The following is a 20,911-nucleotide window of genomic DNA, read 5'->3' on the forward strand; positions in this document are numbered from 1 at the left end:
CTCATATGCTCAACATGCAACCAGGGTAGGAATTTTTCCCATCAGTTGCCGTTCTATACCACCACTATCACATCATTTGGGTCCTCCTTACCCAGGAGTTAGTACAAGTGATCAGTCACACTATGTGGAGTGTGAAGACTGTGTGAGTGAGGAGACTGATGTTGTTTGTTTCGCTGGGTGGTGTGGTGTTGAAATGGTAGTTACAACTGAAAGAAAGCAGTGCAGTGAAAGAAAGTGGAAGTGAGTAAAATTAGGTGGAACTGAGTAGAATAAGTGGTTTATTAGTTTCTCTCAGACCGCCAAGTCTAAAAACAAGTGAAAAGTGAAAAGTAGATTTAACAAAATATCTACTAGCAAGTGGTCAACATGTTTCTGCATATAAGCGGAAGTTATCCTATGCATTCTTCAGGACCTAGATGTTGCTACTGCTTGCATGATTAAGTGATAAAGAACTAAAAGAATAAAAGGGAAAAATTTCACCTGGGTGTCAGGTGTTGATTCTCCACCACAATCTAGGAAAGTCATATGGATAAGAAAAAAGAGAAAAACAACATTTATCAAAGAATGCACTCCCAAGTTGCGCTATTCCTGTGGTCACGTATATACAGTTTAGTCGACATGATAACACTCACCCAGTATTTGTGGGGATGGCGCCTCACCTCACCTGGCTGCAGCTCAGGTAAATAAGGAGCACCGCTCTGTTAGCAAAATACAATTATAGAGACACTCAACCGATTCAGTAAAACAAGGCAAGAAATGCTGATTCTTATATTTAAATTTAAGTATAAACAGGTAAGTATTTACTAGTGGTACAGGAAAAAGACTAAGTAGGTGAAAGTCTATCGTTACGAGTATTTGATTATGTAAACGCTATATCCCTTGCCACCTATACACACGAGACTCGGTAGGGGCGTTTTCTAGTGATATGCTCGAGCGTTTAGGCTTAGAAAGCCACGGGATCGTAGCGAGGTATTATCGTTTATGTGGCCGGCATCGCTGCCAGTAAAGACCTCTCACACACTCACCTCTCCGTCGGTGTCTCCCAACGTCCCTCTGGGCTATTCTGGGGAGGCACCGAACGAGAGAAAAGGGCGGGTATATCAATGAAGCTTGACAAGCTGGTGTGGTGTGTGCTGGGAATCGTAGTTTCCTTTAAAAAAAGCGGAAGAAAATTAGTAGTTCTAGAATTATGTTTAGTTGTAAAAGAAAGGATCTCTCTTTCAATAGAGTGTCACAGGTGGTACAAGAATATGGGGATAAAATTCCACCCATTTGTTTAGTGCATATGCTTACGGACAGGATCGGACCCAGTTATAGAGACATCCAAGGTATCGGTTCATTCAGACCCTCCTTGTCACTGTTTAGTTTATAGACCCATTTCTGTTCAATTCTAAACAGAAACTTGCCTATATCAGGACAGTGGTCCAGTATGGTAGGTTGTTCCAATATGGTCCAAGTGAAGTCACTAGGACCGTGTCCCTTTTCCAAGAAATGAGCTGTTAAGCGTGTCGCTTGTTTGCGGCATCGGACAGCACTCTTGTGTTCACCAATTCTTATTTTTGTTTTTCGTGTTGTCATGCCCACATATCTCTTAGGGCACGGGCAAGTGATCATATAGATGGTGTTCTCACTATTGCAATTGGTGAATTTGCGCTGTTGCCATGGGCGCATGGTTCCGATGTCAACACTGGTGGACTTAGTTGTTTGGGGACATGCCGAGCAATTTCCGCAAGGGTGGTGTCCCTGTACCGGAGGCAGATCCCACAGGGTGCCGACTTGTCTAGACGATTTGTTTTTTGGTCTAGTGTGGACCAAATGGCCTTTTATGTTGGGTCCTCTCTTAAAAGCAAATAGGGGAGGAGGTAAGGTGTCTCCGCTAGTGTTCAGAATAGACCAGTGTTTGGTTATGATTTTGCGAACCTCGTTTGATTTTGTGTGAAAAGTATTCACAAATGTCATCCTTTTGGTTTTTTCTTACAGGTACAGGTACAGGGACCTATGGCTCAATCCTGTACCATCCGGCAACTTCAGACAAGACCCATCAACCCACAGTTCTCCATCTACATCTGGAAGGGCGTATCTTGCAAATCAATACGACCCTTTGTCTGTTCCTCAGTCAGGAAAATACAATCATGTGTTTCTTGCGCCTCAGGATGAGTCGCCAGAAATGGCAACAATGTGGCTGGGTTTAGTGTTGCACATCTCTTCAGTGTAATATGAGGAGCTAACAGCGTCAGCTCATATCCTGTCAGACGAACACTAGTTAAATGCTGCATCTTTGTTTGATTCAAAAGGGCATCAAAAGCATGAGGTACCAGCACCAATAGTTTATGTGATAAGACTACCCCATCGCTCTGGCGTATTGACACAGCTGTTGCTGCAACCGAGCGAAAACATCCAGGCAACGCTCGAGCAACAGGATCGAGTACTGCTGAAAGATATGCACAAGGACGTTGCTTATCGCCATGTTTCTGCACTAAAACTGACAATGCACATCCATCTCTCTCGTGTACATACAATGTAAAGGTCTTTGTGTAATCTGGAGTACCTAACACTGGTGCTGAACAAATGGCTTGTCGTAACTGTCGAAAAGCATTCTCACATTCATCTGTCCATGGGAGGGATATTGGAGTGTCTTTTGTCAAAAGTGCTAACAAAGGCTTAACAATGTATGACAATCCCAATATCCATTGCCTACAAAAGGAAGTAAGACCTAAAAATGCTCGAACTTCTTTCTGTGTAGAAGGTACTGGTGTGTCTAGAATTGCCTGAATGCGACCTGATGTGAGTGCACGCCCCTCCTTAGACAAAAGGTGACCTAAGTAGGTTACCTTTGGTCTACAATACTGCAATTTCTTTTTCGATACTTTGTGATGATGTGAAGCAAGGAAAGAAAGCAAGGACAAAGTGCATTTTTCACATTGTTCAGGGGTATCGGTTGCCATAAGATATCATCGACATATTGTATGAGCGCCACACCTTCGGGCAGAACAAAAGAATCAAGTTGTCTCTTTAGTGCTTGGCTGAAAATACTAGGACTCTCAGTATAGCCTTGAGGAACTCTACAAAATCTAAACGATCGATTATTCAAAGTGAAACCGAACAGATATCGGTTATCAGGATGAATAGGGATCGAAAAGAAAGCGTTCTTCAAGTCTATAACAGAGAACGTGGTTGCAGTAGGTGGAACTAAAGGAAGAAGTGTTGTGATGTCAGAAACCACTGGGTATTGTGGCACCACTATCTTATTCACCTCCTGTATGTCAATTATAAATCGATAAATCCTAGTATCAGTCTCTTTCTTCAAAATTGGGAGAATCGGGCTGTTACAAACATTAAATGGAACTTCCTCAACAACCCCAGCTTCAATAACATCTCGTACAATTCGTGTGAGTGCTTCCTCACCCTCCTGTGAAATTCTATATTGAGGCAAACGTGGTAACACAGCTCCCTCCTTTACACTAATATGCACCGGGGGAATAACCATCTGTCCCACATCAGTATCTGAAGTAGCCCACAAAGTTTTAGGTAGGAAGGCTAATGCAGTATCCTCTTTAACAATGCAAACTCTGTCCATCACTGGGTTATTATCATTCAAAATCACACGTACTCCTTCAGGAGAACATCTTATTGGAGCTCTGAAATACTTAAGCATATCAAGACCCACAATATTTTCTGGTGTATTTGGGGAAAGCAAAAATGGCCATGGAGCAGCAAATTTATCAACATGAAATGCAAGTGGTTGTGATAATGGGCTAAGGGAGGGTGCTCCATCGAACCCTATCGATGTGATCGTTAAGCCAGACAGGGGAGCCCTCGGAACCAATTGTTTAGACAGAGCGCTAAGAGTAGCTCCTGTATCAACCAGAAACTGATCAGTAGAACCCAAAACATGTGTTGTAACATAAGGACCCCTCTGATCTACTGGAACTTCAACTGATTCTTTACCCCATCCTACTTAATCCTATGCATGAGCAGAATCATGTAAATCAGGCTGCACATAATCAGACATCTGGTATTGGTTGCGCCTGTCAAAAGTATTGAACCCATTTTGTACCCGCACATTAGAATCAAACCTAGCGCGATCGCTCGTGTTGCCCCTAGGACCTAAATATCCAGCGCGATTTCTCATTGGTCCTCGACCACGGACATAACGTTGTGAGCGCAACAATGGACACTCATCAGCCCAATGGCCAAATTTCCTACAATACGCGCATTGATCAACAGCCAAATTCGAACGAGTGTAAGAAGAACCAAAAAATCCTCGTCCGCCTCTTTCATTACCTCTAGGAGGTGGACCATAAACCTGAGATAACATAACCTTTGTTTTTAATTCCTTAGACTTTTTGTCCTCACTACCCTTCGCTTCTAATTCCTGATGCTCATAATATTGAGCCATCGTCAGGAGGGATGCCGGAGAAGAGGTAGTCCAAGAGCTTTCACTAGCTTTTAAACGGCTAGCCACTCCTGGTAATAGATTTGTAACATATTTATCTACAAACAAATGTTGTCCCGTATCGTCCGTTAGCGACTGATCACTAAAATCATGAAAGGCTTCCTCAAAACGCGTAAAGAAATCTGAAACCGATTCATCTGCCTTTTGTTTACATGATGCTAAAATAGTCCAATCAATCTTTTTAGGGGGAATAATCGTTTTAGTATTGCAACAGGAAGGTCTAAAATAAACTGACGTGGCTTTTTCACTGGTTCCCTATCCTCATCTTCCGTCTCTATCTCCTTCCATAATGCCCCATACACTGCCCGATCATCAACTTTGCGCACGGATCTCCACATATCAGGCGGTAATATTAGCCCGAAAAATAAGTCGATATCAGCTAATGTCATGGTACAAGAATTTATGGCTCCATCAACTTCCTCATAGAAAGCGGCTGGATTTTTCTGCGGGTCAGGCAATGCAGCTTTAGCACCTTGGCTGCTCGAGATATTCTTCTCCTGTGCTGGACCACAATAGAAACGGGTGTGGTCATGACGAGCTCAGCTCATCATGAGCACACGAGAACTGTGCCTCATGACGAGCTGAGCTCGTCATGAGCACCGAAGGGGTTAAGTGCCATTACATCTTCCCTATTCCAGGGAGTGTACACCCAATTATAAATAAAATAACCTTTAGCATCTACAGAGGACTTATCATCACTTGTACCCGCTCCCTTAGGAGGAACATATAAAGGCGCAGCCTCTCGCATAGGCTTTGCATGCACTATTGTGGTCTTATCTGTTCCAAAGACAGATGATTGTTTCCCGCCGAGCGAATCCGTCCGTGCATCTGCATCTGTTTTCCGTTTCTCCTCTCGCATACGAAGCGCCTCAGTTCATAGTTTGAACAACCATCTTATCATATCAGCCACCTGGGGGAGAGTAAAAAGCCCATTACGTATTTGCTTACAATCGGCTGCTACATCATCAGGTTCTAAAACACCAGAGACTTTCCGAAGCATGTCAACAACTTCTTCAGCAAAGTGCTCAGTAAAATATAATCGCTCTCTGTCCTGCCAACTCTCTAAACTATCTAAGATGTTAGAAACAGTAACAGAATCACAAAGTGCTTGACGAGCAATCTTTCTAAGTTTTGCCGCACGTTCGACCGCCAGCATAGAGCGAGTATCTGGGTTTGTTCGATCTGCCCTGGAATCGTCATCTTCGTCTGATGGAGAGGACGGAATGGCATATGGAGGCGGAGGACGATCTAGCAATGAAAAATCATCTTGTGATTTATTAAGGACAGGATAAAGAGGTTGCCGAACAGCATATTGGCCAGATATCTGTAATCTGCGTTCCTTCTCCTGTCTCTCTTCCAATTCTTTCACTTCTTTCTTCCTTAATTCTTGCGCTTTTTCATACACATTCTCCTGTTGCTCTTTTTCAATCAGTGCTTGCTCACGTTTCTCACGCTCACGTACTTCTTTCACCCACATTTGCACACATTCAAACATGTCTTGTCTGGATTTCCGTTCGAACATACACTGTTCCACATACTCAATCTTTCGCATATCAAATGACCCATACATTGGCCAACGTAACTCAGGGTCTTTTCGCGTGTATTTCCTCCATAATGTGCTGTACATTATAGAAGAAAGACCATATTTTAGATACATATCTCTATTAGGCGTCCCCTCAGTTGGAGCAGGCTGCGATTCCTCAAGTCTTAACCGGTTATTTACACAAAAGCAGCACATCCTACGAAGTGCGCTAAAAACAGGCATGCCAAAAATAGTGCAAAATTTGCAGTATTATAATCAAAGTAGCACTTAAAGTATATGTAATACGTTGTGCCGTTCAAATCAAAATCACAATTGTAGAGAAAAAACTCCTTATTACTTGCCTATATGTGTTGCAACGCATATATTTCACTTTCACATACACATCATGACTAGTCATACGAAACCAAAATTGCCACAGCAAGCGTATCCTAAAACTGCCATGTCAATTCCAGGCTTCCAAAACCCACAGCAAGTACCGTACAACGGTTCTTACCAATCACAGGGCGTCCAGATTCCAACTGCCAAGTTCTAAATTCGACCAAACGGCCACTCGCGGCAAGCCAACAGAAGAGATTTCAGTCGAGGACCGGCACCACCTGGATGGTCAGATCGGAAAGAAAGGAAAAAACGCCTTGGATGACAAGACTCGGGTCTCCTCTGGCATTCGATCACGTCCGTAGCGAGATTCCAATCCTTCGTCACGACCACTCCTTCGGGCATCCGAGTCGCCAATGAGCCCCACGTGTCGAGCGCCAATTGATGTGAGTAAGCCTCAGCAATGCCTAACAGTGCAAGAGGTTCGCCCTTCTCTGCACAAAGTCCTCAGACCATAGGAAGAAGTTGCCACAGAAACTGGAAAATACAAAAGCATAGTTTATTAAACCTTTAAAGGTGGTACTACAGCCCACACAACACCCTTCAGTATTGTATAGAGTAGCACACCGAACTAAAGCACATGGCCCTTTTATACACAATGAGGGGGCTCAAAAGAAGGCGGTACAGAATACAAGAGCAAGTTTTATGTACATATAAGGGCATATTGGAAGGCACAATCGATGAGTGGGCGGAGTTAACAGTTCTCAGAAACTAGTAAACACATTCCTATCTGGTACTAATTAGTAACGGCTGCAGACCCTACTGGGCATGCCTGGACATGCTGAAAGTGGGGGATGCTAAATATAGCCTGTTGCTGGGAAGACTTCAGGCGCAGTTAACAAGGAGGTAGGACAAAGCACATGATGAGCACATGGCAACAGGTGGCAGACAAAATGGCTGCCACAAATACAAAATGGAGTCGGTTCAATTGCTAGGACAATGGTGCACAGGGAGAGGTGGACAATGGTTAAATACAGTCAAACAGAGATGGGTGGTAGTGTTCCCAAAGGGGAAATGTCCGCACACACTTTACAAAGTAAATATGTAATTCCAAAATTTAGTACACATCAAACAATCATCTTAATTCTTCCAAAAAGGTAATCAATAGGGTGCTTTAGAAACTCAAGGCACCTACCACCTAAAGGTGCCGTTTAGAACACATGGGAATGTGTTACATACATTTGAACAAGATTTGAGAAACTTTCGACAGCACTCCTGTGAGTTTAGTAATTATAACAAAGAGGGCATAAGTTATATACCCTCAGTCAAAATGAACTCTACTAGTTATAGAGTAAAGAAAAAGCACATGGCAAGGTAGTATGTCAATAAGAATTGTCCAAAAAGAAAAGTTCACTATATAGTCCACCAAGTTTTTTTATAGTTTTCATCAATCTTTATTCTTTTTCATTCCAAAAAACAGATAATCCCAGCAGATATTAGCAATCACCAACACGTGTTTCGTCCTACACAAGGACTTTTTCAAGGCTGGAAAAAATTACAAACAATACAATATAATTGCAAATTTAAAAAAGAACATGTATGTACAATTGTATGACAAGTTTAAAAACATATATACAATATGCAATACAAGAAGTGTACATCACATGAACAGTTTGACACAAAAGAATCCCATTACCAAGAAAAGGGATATCTTTTGCAATGAAAGCAATCCCTATCGGTCTGAGCACACAACCTATGATCCATACACACATTTAAAATATATATAGATGCACCCACCATATACAGAACGAACTGGGATGTATGTTGGGCATCATATATAAGCAGAAATGGGCCAGAATTGTTGCAAAAGAAGTATAGTATCTGAGGAGATAAAGCACAATGGGAATACACATTAGGAAACTTAACTCACTGTTGCATGTATCCAAAAAACAACAAGAATCCAGTATAGTCTACATTGCAATGAGGCAGCAGTCAAAAGTATTCATTCAAAGTGGCATAATAACTAGGTACGGACTGTGTCTACAGCATCAGAGTCAAAAAATCGCACATAGTCAAGAAGTAAGTCAATCTATGCAAAATCAGTCTAATATAAGTCCTAAGTGGCCTAAATATCAGCAAGGCTGTAAGCAGGGAAGTAAGTATAGCATGATAACTAGATAAATGAAACTACATTCATACGGCCGGAAATAGGTGAAGAATATACCATAACTAGGTACCTAAGAAGTTGTGTATGGCCTATGTGTAGCTGGCATAAGAACCGTAAATAGGAGGTGAACAGAAACACCATTGCGTGTACTGCTAACATCAGCCATATCAGACAGATATGCTGCACCCAAATATCAAAATATGTAGTTGTCAAGTAACTCACCCAAAGTAATGATAACACGGTAAGAGATCAAAGTAAGGTAGTACGGGTAAGGAGGTCTTCCGGTCCAGCGTAACAATATAAAAGGTCAAATACGACCCCGCTCGTGCGCTAATAATGGAAGGGAGAGTGAAGAGATGAAAATGTCATGCAATACACTGAAGTCATCTCGTGCGTCTATATATAGTACAACGTACAGACAAGTAGTAAAGCTAATTTACTAAAAATATAGTTAGTTAAGAGTAAATCTAAATTCTTAGAAGGCATAATGTTAGGTCCCTCTAAACAGCAAAGCGAGAGTGTTACATATATAAACATAATATAATTATAAAGACATAGATGGTCATTGAAAATGAATCGAGAATCCGTTAATTCAAAGACTGTCTGGATTAATGACAAGAATAAAGATATATAGTTCCTGATTTGTTAACACAAAACATATATATCGCAGTATAGACCTATGTGGAGTGAAAATAATCACAAATTACATTTAGGGAAGCACTCACCTAGCTACACAGTTTTGTCTTAAGTAGAAGCAAATAGGTAAATGTCAGGTTCTAATCCGAGCACTCGAGAAACGGACCGGTGTCTTGACAAAAATATCGTTGACAACCATGATAAGTTGATGAACTAGAACAAACAACAAAATATATGGGGCAGCAATTAGGTAGACAAACTATCTATTATTGGCCTGTCAGGAATAAGCTGGCCACTCGTGTACACTTACCATAAATTCAGCAATTACATTTCTTCACCCGTACGATTCCAATAACGCGAAACGATGTAACCCTGCAAGTAGCATTTTATGCACTCGCCACTGAAGTGAAACCGCCGCCACACACGTCGAGCGGTGGATGATAGAAGTCAAGAGAGGACTAACTATCGCCCGTCAGACTAACTGAATGGAAATGGCATCCATGTTTAAATGTCAAAATACGGAAACAATACACGTGAACCTCGCCAACGATAGTAAAGGTTCGAAAATGATTGAAGTTTTTGGATACATGAAATCCATGTTTGAATATCAAAAACCACGGAAAGAGTACATGTAAATATCGCCAAAAGAAAGTGAAAAGTCGGCAATAAAAAGAGTTATTGGACACATGCATCAGCTATGTCAAGTCACCACTGGATTTGTATAGTTAAGACATTTGGGCAAAGTAATATGGGGAGAAATTAGACTCCAATTGGGCAAATACAATTAGCTCCCAAGGGAGAGGCAGAAAAAGAATTGGTAGGTGTATAACATCAAGAAAAGGAAATGCTAGACTGTTGTTATTGATACAGAATTTTTTAAATTTTGTTTTATGATCATAACAGGGATATGTTAACATCTGAGTGTAATATAGAGTAGTCAACAGAAATAAGTGATCTAATCTTTGAGAAATACGTGAAGCTCACGGTCAGTGTTGAGTCCCATGTCGACCGCTCGTAATTTAATGAGCCATTGAGATTCACTAGTGCCCTGAGAAAATTTTTTGTACATACCTCCATCATACTTGTGTTGCGCTATACATTTGAAAAACCCTGTATCAATAATAACAACTTGAAAAATTCTGTATCAATAACAACAGTCTAGCATTTCCTTTTCTTGATGTTATACACCTACCAATTCTTTTTCTGCCTCTCCCTTGGGAGCTAATTGTATTTGCCCAATTGGAGTCTAATTTCTCCCCATATTACTTTGCCCAAATGTCTTAACTATACAAATCCAGTGGTGACTTGACATAGCTGATGCATGTGTCCAATAACTCTTTTTATTCCCGACTTTTCACTTTCTTTTGGCGATATTTACATGTACTCTTTCCGTGGTTTTTGATATTCAAACATGGATTTCATGTATCCAAAAACTTCAATCATTTTCGAACCTTTACTATCGTTGGCGAGGTTCACGTGTATTGTTTCCGTATTTTGACATTTAAACATGGATGCCATTTCCATTCAGTTAGTCTGACGGGCGATAGTTAGTCCTCTCTTGACTTCTATCATCCACCGCTCCACGTGTGTGGCGGCGGTTTCACTTCAGTGGCGAGTGCATAAAATGCTACTTGCAGGGTTACATCGTTTCGCGTTATTGGAATTGTACGGGTGAAGAAATGTAATTGCTGAATTTATGGTAAGTGTACACGAGTGGCCAGCTTATTCCTGACAGGCCAATAATAGATAGTTTGTCTACCTAATTGCTGCCCCATATATTTTGTTGTTTGTTCTAGTTCATCAACTTATCATGGTTGTCAACGATATTTTTGTCAATACACCGGTCCGTTTCTCGAGTGCTCGGATTAGAACCTGACATTTACCTATTTGCTTCTACTTAAGACAAAACTGTGTAGCTAGGTGAGTGCTTCCCTAAATGTAATTTGTGATTATTTTCACTCCACATAGGTCTATACTGCGATATATATGTTTTGTGTTCACAAATCAGGAACTATATATCTTTATTCTTGTCATTAATCCAGACAGTCTTTGAATTAACGGATTCTCGATTCATTTTCAATGACCATCTATGTCTTTATAATTATATTATGTTTATATATGTAACACTCTCGCTTTGCTGTTTAGAGGGACCTAACATTATGCCTTCTAAGAATTTAGATTTACTCTTAACTAACTATATTTTTAATAAATTAGCTTTACTACTTGTCTGTACGTTGTACTATATATAGACGCACGAGATGACTTCAGTGTATTGCATGACATTTTCATCTCTTCACTCTCCCTTCCATTATTAGCGCACGAGCGGGGTCGTATTTGACCTTTTATATTGTTACGCTGGACCGGAAGACCTCCTTACCCGTACTACCTTACTTTGATCTCTTACCGTGTTATCATTACTTTGGGTGAGTTACTTGACAACTACATATTTTGATATTTGGGTGCAGCATATCTGTCTGATATGGCTGATGTTAGCAGTACACGCGATGGCGTTTCTGTTCACCTCCTATTTACGGTTCTTATGCCAGCTACACATAGGCCATACACAACTTCTTAGGTACCTAGTTATGGTATATTCTTCACCTATTTCCGGCCGTATGAATGTAGTTTCATTTATCTAGTTATCATGCTATACTTACTTCCCTGCTTACAGCCTTGCTGATATTTAGGCCACTTAGGACTTATATTAGACGGATTTTGCATAGATTGACTTACTTCTTGACTATGTGCGATTTTTTGACTCTGATGCTGTAGACACAGTCCGTACCTAGTTATTATGCCACTTTGAATGAATACTTTTGACTGCTGCCTCATTGCAATGTAGACTATACTGGATTCTTGTTGTTTTTTGGATACATGCAACAGTGAGTTAAGTTTCCTAATGTGTATTCCCATTGTGCTTTATCTCCTCAGATACTATACTTCTTTTGCAACAATTCTGGCCCATTTCTGCTTATATATGATGCCCAACATACATCCCAGTTCGTTCTGTATATGGTGGGTGCATCTATATATATTTTAAATGTGTGTATGGATCATAGGTTGTGTGCTCAGACCGATAGGGATTGCTTTCATTGCAAAAGATATCCCTTTTCTTGGTAATGGGATTCTTTTGTGTCAAACTGTTCATGTGATGTACACTTCTTGTATTGCATATTGTATATATGTTTTTAAACTTGTCATACAATTGTACATACATGTTCTTTTTTAAATTTGCAATTATATTGTATTGTTTGTAATTTTTTCCAGCCTTGAAAAAGTCCTTGTGTAGGACGAAACACGTGTTGGTGATTGCTAATATCTGCTGGGAATATCTGTTTTTTGGAATGAAAAAGAATAAAGATTGAAGGAAACTATAAAAAAACTTGGTGGACTATATAGTGAACTTTTCTTTTTGGACAATTCTTATTGACATACTACCTTGCCATGTGCTTTTTCTTTACTCTATAACTAGTAGAGTTCATTTTGACTGAGGGTATATAACTTATGCCCTCTTTGTTATAATTACTAAACTCACAGGAGTGCTGTCGAAAGTTTCTCAAATCTTGTTCATGGTTAAATACAGCATGCCTTCTGCTATTGCCTAACCTAATCGCTGTTGATTTACAACAGAGGTGCGGGCAAAAGGGGCACAGGGAGAGAGGTGCAGGGCTAAAGGGGCACAAGGAGAGAGGTGGTGGGCAAAAGAGGCACAGGGAGAGGTGCGGGCAAAAGGGGCACAGGGAGAGAGGTGCAGGGCAAAAGGGGCACAAGGAGAGAGGTGGGGGCAAAAGAGGCACAGGGAGAGGTGCGGGCAAAAGGGGCACAGGGAGAGAGGTGCAGGGCAAAAGGGGCGCAGGGAGAGAGTTGTGGGGCAAAAGAGGCACAGGGAGAGGTGCGGGCAAAAGGGGCACAGGGAGATGTGCGGGGCAAAAGGGGCACAGGGAGAGGTGCGGGCAAAAGGGGCACTGGAGAGGTGCGGGGCAAAAGGGGCACAGGGAGAGGTGCGGGGCAAAAGGGGCACAGGGAGAGAGGTGAGGGGCAAAAGGAGCACACAGAGAGGGGTGCAGGGCAAAAGGGGCACACAGAGAGGGGTGTGGGACAAAAGGGGCACAGGGAGAGAGGTGAGGGCCAAAAGGGGCACATGGCGACGGGGATTTCAGATTTTCAGAGGTTGCTGAAAATGCATCAATGCCCTTACACAGACCACAGGATTTGGCCAATATTAAAACAAAGTTAAAAGTATGTTTACAGATTACAGCTCCCCAGATGATGGACAGATTGGAAGCAGAGTATTCTTTTCTAAATACTGTTTGAGTGATGGCTATAATGTGGGGTGTTTCATAAATCTTGCTCACTTGTGTTAATAAATACTCTACATCACTTAGCAACATACAATTCCACAACCAACGAGTGTCAACAGACAGGGCATCTTGTTTCTTTCTCTCCTGGAGGAAACTTGTTGAAGGGGAAGTGGTCCGATGGTGTGACAAGGGATGAAGAAGTAGATATTCAATGACGTTTGAAGGCCTTTATACATCACAACATCTTGAGCAATAGAAGATAATTGTTTTCTTTTGTTTTGAATAGTAGGATTGCGTTTGATATTTTGAGCAAGCAAACATATCAGATCACACACAGCTGATTTGGCACTCATCTCTGATATGTTATTGTGTCATGTGCACCAAAGACTAATGCAAAACAAACTTTTGCACTGACATACAAATTCAAAAATGGACACCTTGTACCAGTCGGTAGCAAACGTCAGTGGAAAACTATTGCAACATTTCCCGTCACCTTAGCAAAATAGTACGACCCTGTTAAAACATCCATGATTTTGTATTTCACCTTAAATTAGCACTACCATCAAAGGGTGCGTTTTCAATACATGCATCTGGACTCATGGATCCTTGCTATGGTGCAGCATTATGTGAGGCCCACAGATGTCAACTAAGAACAGCATAAGCAGGAAGCCGAGCATTATGACTTTGAATCATCCAAGTCCTATGAAAGTGATTATATTATATTATACATACCCGGCAGACATGTTCCTCTAGGTCTAATGATGCAGTGATGGCAATGGACAAAGACTCGTTTCTCCTCTAGGGCACTCAACAAAATCATTTTTGTAACTTGGAAATCTACCCCAACTGATGCTGTGTAATTGGCAAGTGATTCTCACGACACGAGAGAGGAGGGTCGGAGGCGGCTTGTCAGGCTCGGCTCTGTACTGCGATCTACCCTGACAGCGCAGGTGAAGTAATCAGGGTTCCCAAGGCCTACATGTTCCGAAGATAACCCACTTACAATCAAGAACTGTTGGCACGGAAACTGTAAAAGTCAAAGAACAAGTTTATTAAGACCCCATGGGGTGGTGGTACACTCATACAGCACCCTTCGGTAATGCAAGAGGTATCACCCCGAACATCGGTGTGACCCTTCTTTTATATGATTCTACAGGTAATAAAACGTACACGCGGCACAAAGTTACAGAACATTATGTACATATAAGGGCATATTTTGGAATACTGCCAGCTCATTGGAGGGTTTCAAACCCACTGGTCAGTTTGCGGCACATTCCTGAGGAACGACTGGTCAGTGTGAACTGCGCATGTGTGGCTTGACCAGTACTAAAAATAGCCTGTTGCTGGGCAGACTGAAGTGGTCAGTGGAACGGACAACGGACTAAAGGGCACGCCGGCCACGAGGCCGTTCATGATCTAAGATGGCCGCCAACATGTACAAAATGGCGTTTCTATGTATAGCTAATTTAAGCGGGAATCGTGTAGCAAAGCTAAGCGCTAACCCAGCCATCGTCAAAATACGACAGACGACCCTTTTAGCGTTTAGCTGAAGCTACCTCATAGTGGACATAGTCAGGGTGTTCATCTTCTATGTCAATTAGCATTATTTGTGTTACTTCTTTATGAAGCATCATTTTATCGTGGGCAAGAGCTCGCCTCGAGGGTAAAAAAACTGACAAGCACATAGAACAAAAAACTGGGCCACACTGGATACATAAACAAATAGAAAACAGAATTCCCACAATAATACATAGAATCGTTAACAGTTTCCATCCCCAGGTGGTGAGTATTGACCAGAACCATCCTGACAGAGTCCAAGTACCATTATCTGGATGTATTTCAGCCGCTATCTTATGTAGTTTAGTGATGGCATCATATACAGAAGGTGAATTATCAGGTATGTAGACGCAACAGCTACTTCCGATTATTCTACATGCCCCCCCACGATCAGCTAACACTACATCCAAGACCATCCGATTCTGAAGTGCAACAATTCTAGAAATCTGTACTTCTTCAGTAATATTTCCAAGTGCAATTGCGGTATCATTAGCCACAGCCTCAACAACACGAGTTAATCGTCTGATCTTTCGACTGTTCAAAGCTGCCCCGACGAAAGAGAACAAACCCAAATTGAAGTCCACATATTGTTGCAAGGTAGTGTCCGTTTGGTCAACATCGTCCAAGACAAGGGAGCGTTTATCACGATTCAAGACAAAGTCGTGATAGAGGACGTAATTGTTGTGATACATGGGTGGGGCAATGAATACAGGCGGCAATACAAAAGACACGTATCAAGTGCCTGACCATCCCAAAGGAAGCTGATGATATCCTTTCGTTCCACAGATAAAGTAAGTATTTCGGGAAGTGACAAACGATATACCAGTAGGACTGTCAAACGTAAGTGTAGTGTTACATTCACTTCTCCCAACAGAAATTACACCTTTATTACGTATACATAGGTCTGCTTTGGTAGCAATAACGTTGATAACATGTGCACTCGATACATTGACATTTCGCTGGTTGCTGTACATTCGTGAAGCAGACTCATTGTCAGGGCGGTACTCCTCATATTCAAATCGAGTACCCTCAGCTTGTGGGTACCCATCCCGATCATGATGGCACAATTTATTCAAACGAAAAAGCACTCCCCCTTTTGTGGGCCATCTCAACGTAAAGAGGAGAGTATAAAATGCATTACAAGACCCATTATGCGACAACGGTAGAGGGATGAGTGGAGTACCCCCTTTCTTCTGATGCCCAGGCAACATCCCACACACCCAGCAATTTGAAGTGTTTGTCATATTGTGTGTGTGATGTAGGATCTGAATAAAACTATTGTTCAGATAAGTCTGTCGGTGCCGTTCTTCATGATAGGGCAGGGTAAAATGGAAATGTTCAGATGGAGCTGGGGTAGTTGGCAGCAAATGTTCACGTGCAGGTACCACAAGTTCAACTACCCAGGCTATTGCCGCAATCACTACGATAGTCAGAAAAAAGAGAATGGCACCCAAGAGTCTCTTATCTCGCACTGTTGATAATGCCATAGTTCTGAAGGCCTTCGCTGAGACTCAATAATTCGATATAGTCACAAAGTGTCTCATACACATACGTGTATACCTAAAAAAAGAAAAAATGTGGTGCTGAACTCCGAGGTAGCCGTTGTTTTCTTCTCCGGGCCAAGACGGGTGTCGCTACACTGGCAGAACTGATCCCCCCCCTTGGAATTCCCGGTTTCCGTTTCACAAACCTGGAGCGGTAACCAACCAGTCATTAAAATACAAAAAAAATCTTCTTATCGAGGACGCAAGTTGTAGCGTTCTCGTCCGGTAACAGTGTGGTCCGGGAAGGCTCCCTCAACTTCGGCCGACGTCACAGCTGGGCTCTTTTCTTTCTCCAAAATCTCTTTGTAATCAGTCAGCACAGCAGGAGTCACCAGGTCCGGAGAGACACGGCGACAATGTGTCGAATGCACCCACCGCTTCCTGTTGGTCACTCGCACAGCGGTACGGGTCGCAAGGAGGACCTGTTCGGGGCCCTTCCACCTGGGCTCCAGACTGCTTGCTCTCTCAAACGACCGAATCATCACATGGTCACCAGGACGCAGATCATGGCCCTCTCCAGTAGAGTTGTCAGGGAGCGCTTCTCGAACCTGTTGGTGAATAGAGAGCAAATCATTTGTTAATCGTGCCAAATAATCATTCATCATAACACAAGGCACATCATGTATTAATCGCGGCTTGGGCACCCCCCAGATATTCATAGGGCGCCCAAACACCACCTCATAGGGCGTAAGGCCAGTTCGTGAGTGGGGTACTGATCTAAGAGAGAGAAGTGCTAGCGGCAAAGCATCTGGCCACTTCAACGATGTAGACGCCACAATTTTGGCCAGCTTAAGCTTCAACGTTGCATTGTACCGCTCGACCAGACCTTCTGACTGAGGGTGGAATACAGCGTGGAACTTCTGCTGAATCCCTAACCCCTTCAGTACATATTCCACAATCTTTCCAACAAAATGAGGCCCATTATCGCTCCACAGAAATTTACAAACTCCAAAGCGAGGAAAGAATTCCTTAAGCAACACCTTAGCTGTTGTCAAAGCCGTGTTGTCTTTCGTGGGGTAGGCCTCAACCCATTTGCTAAAAGCACATACCACCACTAGGACGTACTTCAGGTTATTGCAGCGCTCAAGTTGGATGTAATCCATTTGGAGTACCTCAAATGGTGCAGAAGGTGGAACGAACCCTCCTTTCGGAGTATGGGTCCCCTTTCCAGGATTGTGTTGCAAACATACCAGGCAGGTCTGCACTACTCTCTTTGCAGTATTAGCAATCTCGGGATGTTCCCAAACTCGTGTTAAGAGCCGGGTGATTGCAAGAGCTCTGACATGCGCCAGTCCATGTGTCATCTGGACCATCGCCTGCAAGTAAGCTGCAGGCAATTTCCACTTTTCCATGTCTTTGCTTCTCCAACAACCCTCGTCATCTAGTACCCCATCGGCTGCCCATGTCACAAGTTCAGATTCAGTAGCTGATTTTTGAATGTCTAATATTTCTGCTCTAGCATCACTCCATCGCTCAGCCTGCGATTGTACCGCATACATGGGGGAGCTAGTTCGGGACATAGCTGTTTGTCTAGCTATGCTGTCTGCAAAGGCATTTCCTTGACCCACTTTATCCGTAATCTTTTTGTGGGCACTGCATTTTACTATCGCTACTTTCTTTGGGCCTAGCAGCGCATTTAGGAGATCACGCACTAGTTCTCCGTGCATAATGTGCTCTCCGTGAGATGTCAAAAACCCACGTTCTCTCCAAAGTAGCCCAAAGTCATGTGCCACTCCAAAGGCGTACCGGCTGTCCGTGTATATGTTCACACATAAACCAGCACTCAGTTCGCAGGCTCTTGTTAAGGCTATCAGCTCTGCTGCCTGAGCCGACTTTTGTGGTATCCTAGCTGTTTCTACCACTGTCTTAAGTGTCGTGATCGCATAGGCTGCGGAAGTCGTGCCATCTGGCAGCCTTAAACACGATCCATCGACCCACAGTTCCCCATCCACATCTGGAAGTGGGACATCCTGTAAGTCAACACGACCCTTTGTCTGTTCCTCGGTCAGGAAAACACAATCATGATGTTTTTCTTCCTGACCCTCCTCAGCCGGATAGGGCAATAAAGTGGCAGGGTTCAAAGTAGCGCATCTTTTCAGTGTAATGTGTGGCGCCAAAAGTGTCAGCTCATATCCTGTTAGCCGTGCACTCGTGAGGTATTGGGTCTTTGTTTGGTTTAACAGAGCATCTACTGCGTGAGGAACTAACACCAACAATTTATGTGATAACACTATTCCCTCACTCTGTCGTATGGCCACCGCTGTTGCTGCTACTGCTCGAAAACACCCAGGCAACCCTTGTGCTACAGGATCCAGAACGGCAGAGAAGTATGCACATGGTCTCTGCTTATCCCCGTGTAATTGCACTAATACTGACAACGCGCACCCATCATTCTCGTGCACGTACAATGTGAAAAGTTTCGTATAATCTGGTGTGCCCAACACGGGTGCGGAACAAAGGGCCTGCCTCAGCTGTTCAAAAGCCTTCTGACATTCATCTGTCCACTCAAGGGGCATTGGTGTAGCTTTGGACAGTAATGCTAGCAAAGGTTTTATGATATGTGAAAAACCCATGATCCATTGTCTACAGAAGGACGTCAACCCTATGAAGGCACGTACATCTCTCTGCGTGCGTGGGACTGGTGTATCTAAAATTGCTTGAATTCGATCAGATGTTAATGCACGCCCCTCCTTAGACAACAGATGACCGAGGTAGGTCACCTGAGGTCTACAGTATTGAAGCTTCTTCTTCGAAACCTTATGATTATTCTGTGCCAAAAAGGAAAGCAACGCAAGTGTACTCTGTTCACATTGTGCATAAGAGTCAGCAGCCAGCAGAAGGTCATCCACGTACTGGATAAGCGCGACACCAGACTGCAATTTAAAGGAATCCAACTGCCTTTTCAAAGCCTGACTATAGATGCTAGGACTTTCAGTATATCCCTGGGGAACACGACAAAATCTATACGATTTATTATTTAGAGTAAAACCAAACAGGTATCTGCTATCAGGATGAACAGGGATAGAAAAGAACGCATTCTTTAAATCAATTACACTAAACGTGGTGGCCGTTGGTGGAACCAAAGTAAGCAGGGTCGTAATATCAGACACCACCGGGTATTGAGGAATGACAATTTTGTTGATCTCTCGCAAGTCAATAATAAAGCGATAGATTTTGCCGTCAGTATCTCTCTTAAGGATCGGAAGAATAGGACTGTTGCAAACATTATAAGGGACCTCCTCCACAACCCCTGCAGAAATCAAATCCTGAACAATATGTGTCAATGCAATTTCGCCTTCTCTCGAAATCTTATACTGTGGCACTCGTGGTAGAGGGGCCCCCTCCTTAACAGTAATATGTATCGGTGGAATACGCATCTCTCCCACATCCGTGTCTGAGGTCGCCCATAACGTGTGCGGGAGAGAGGCCAAAGCTGAAATATCTGAAATTGCGTAAAACCTGTCGGGGTCAGGATAATTATCATTCAGGATAACCCGTACTCCCTCCGGAGCACAACGTATTGTCGCTCGAAAATATTTAAGCAAGTCAATACCCAGGATATTGTCTGGGGTATGGGGTGATAACAAAAATTGACCGAAACTAAAGTATTTGTCAAGACATAGTGCAAGGGGCTTGGACAATGGGCTGGGGGAGGGTGTGCCATCAAACCCTACACATGTAATCATTTCGCCAGACAGGGGAGCCCTCGGAACCAAGTTTTTCGACAAAGCGCTACGTGTAGCTCCTGTGTCGACTAGAAATTGATCAGTAGAACCCAGAATACCCGCTGTTACATATGGACCCTGCTGATCTACCGGCACTTCAACTGATTCCTTACCCCATCCTATGCAGTCCTATGCATGCACATAATCCGGGTGTTCCACATTCTCTCCCTCCAAAATCTGATATTGATTCCGCCTATCAAACGTATTTCGTTCATCCTGGCCACGGCCCCTCTCCTCAGTCTTTCCACGATCACCTCCGCCACCTCTAGCTCCCGTATAACCTCCTCTTGACCTTCCGCCTCCTCGACCACGCTGACTACGCTGCTCGCGAAGTACCGGACAATCTTCGGCCCAATGCCCAAACTCCTTACAATAAGCACATTGATCCTCCGCTATGTCCGTACGACCATACGACGTATTTCCTCCACCCCGTCTACCTCTATCATTCCCTCTACCCTGTGTTCCCCGAACCTGCGCCAACATCACCTTCGTTTTTAATTCCTTCGCCTTTTTCTCTACACTTTCTTTAGCCTCCAATTCCTGCCGCTCATACTACTGAGCCATAGTTAACAAGGACGCAGGGGTCGCCGTGGCCCAGGAACTTTCACTCGACTTCAATCGTTTCGCAATCTCCGGTAGGAGATTAGCCACATACTTATCTACAAAC

The 20,911-nt window shown here is 43.0% G+C and overlaps 1 protein-coding gene across 1 annotated transcript in view; it reads right to left on the minus strand.

The window, feature by feature from the left end:
* Window positions 1–20,911, minus strand: part of ZCWPW2 (zinc finger CW-type and PWWP domain containing 2) — a 778,017-nt gene that overhangs the window by 284,912 nt on the left and 472,194 nt on the right. Inside the window, exon 7 of the mRNA XM_086939915.1 lies at window positions 20,734–20,759. Within this exon, the coding sequence (XP_086796041.1) occupies window positions 20,734–20,759 (26 nt within the window). The remainder of the gene's footprint in view (window positions 1–20,733; window positions 20,760–20,911) is intronic.

Source organism: Lissotriton vulgaris, chromosome 10 (genome assembly GCF_964263255.1).
Source record: "Lissotriton vulgaris chromosome 10, aLisVul1.2, whole genome shotgun sequence".
NCBI lineage: Eukaryota > Metazoa > Chordata > Amphibia > Caudata > Salamandridae > Lissotriton > Lissotriton vulgaris.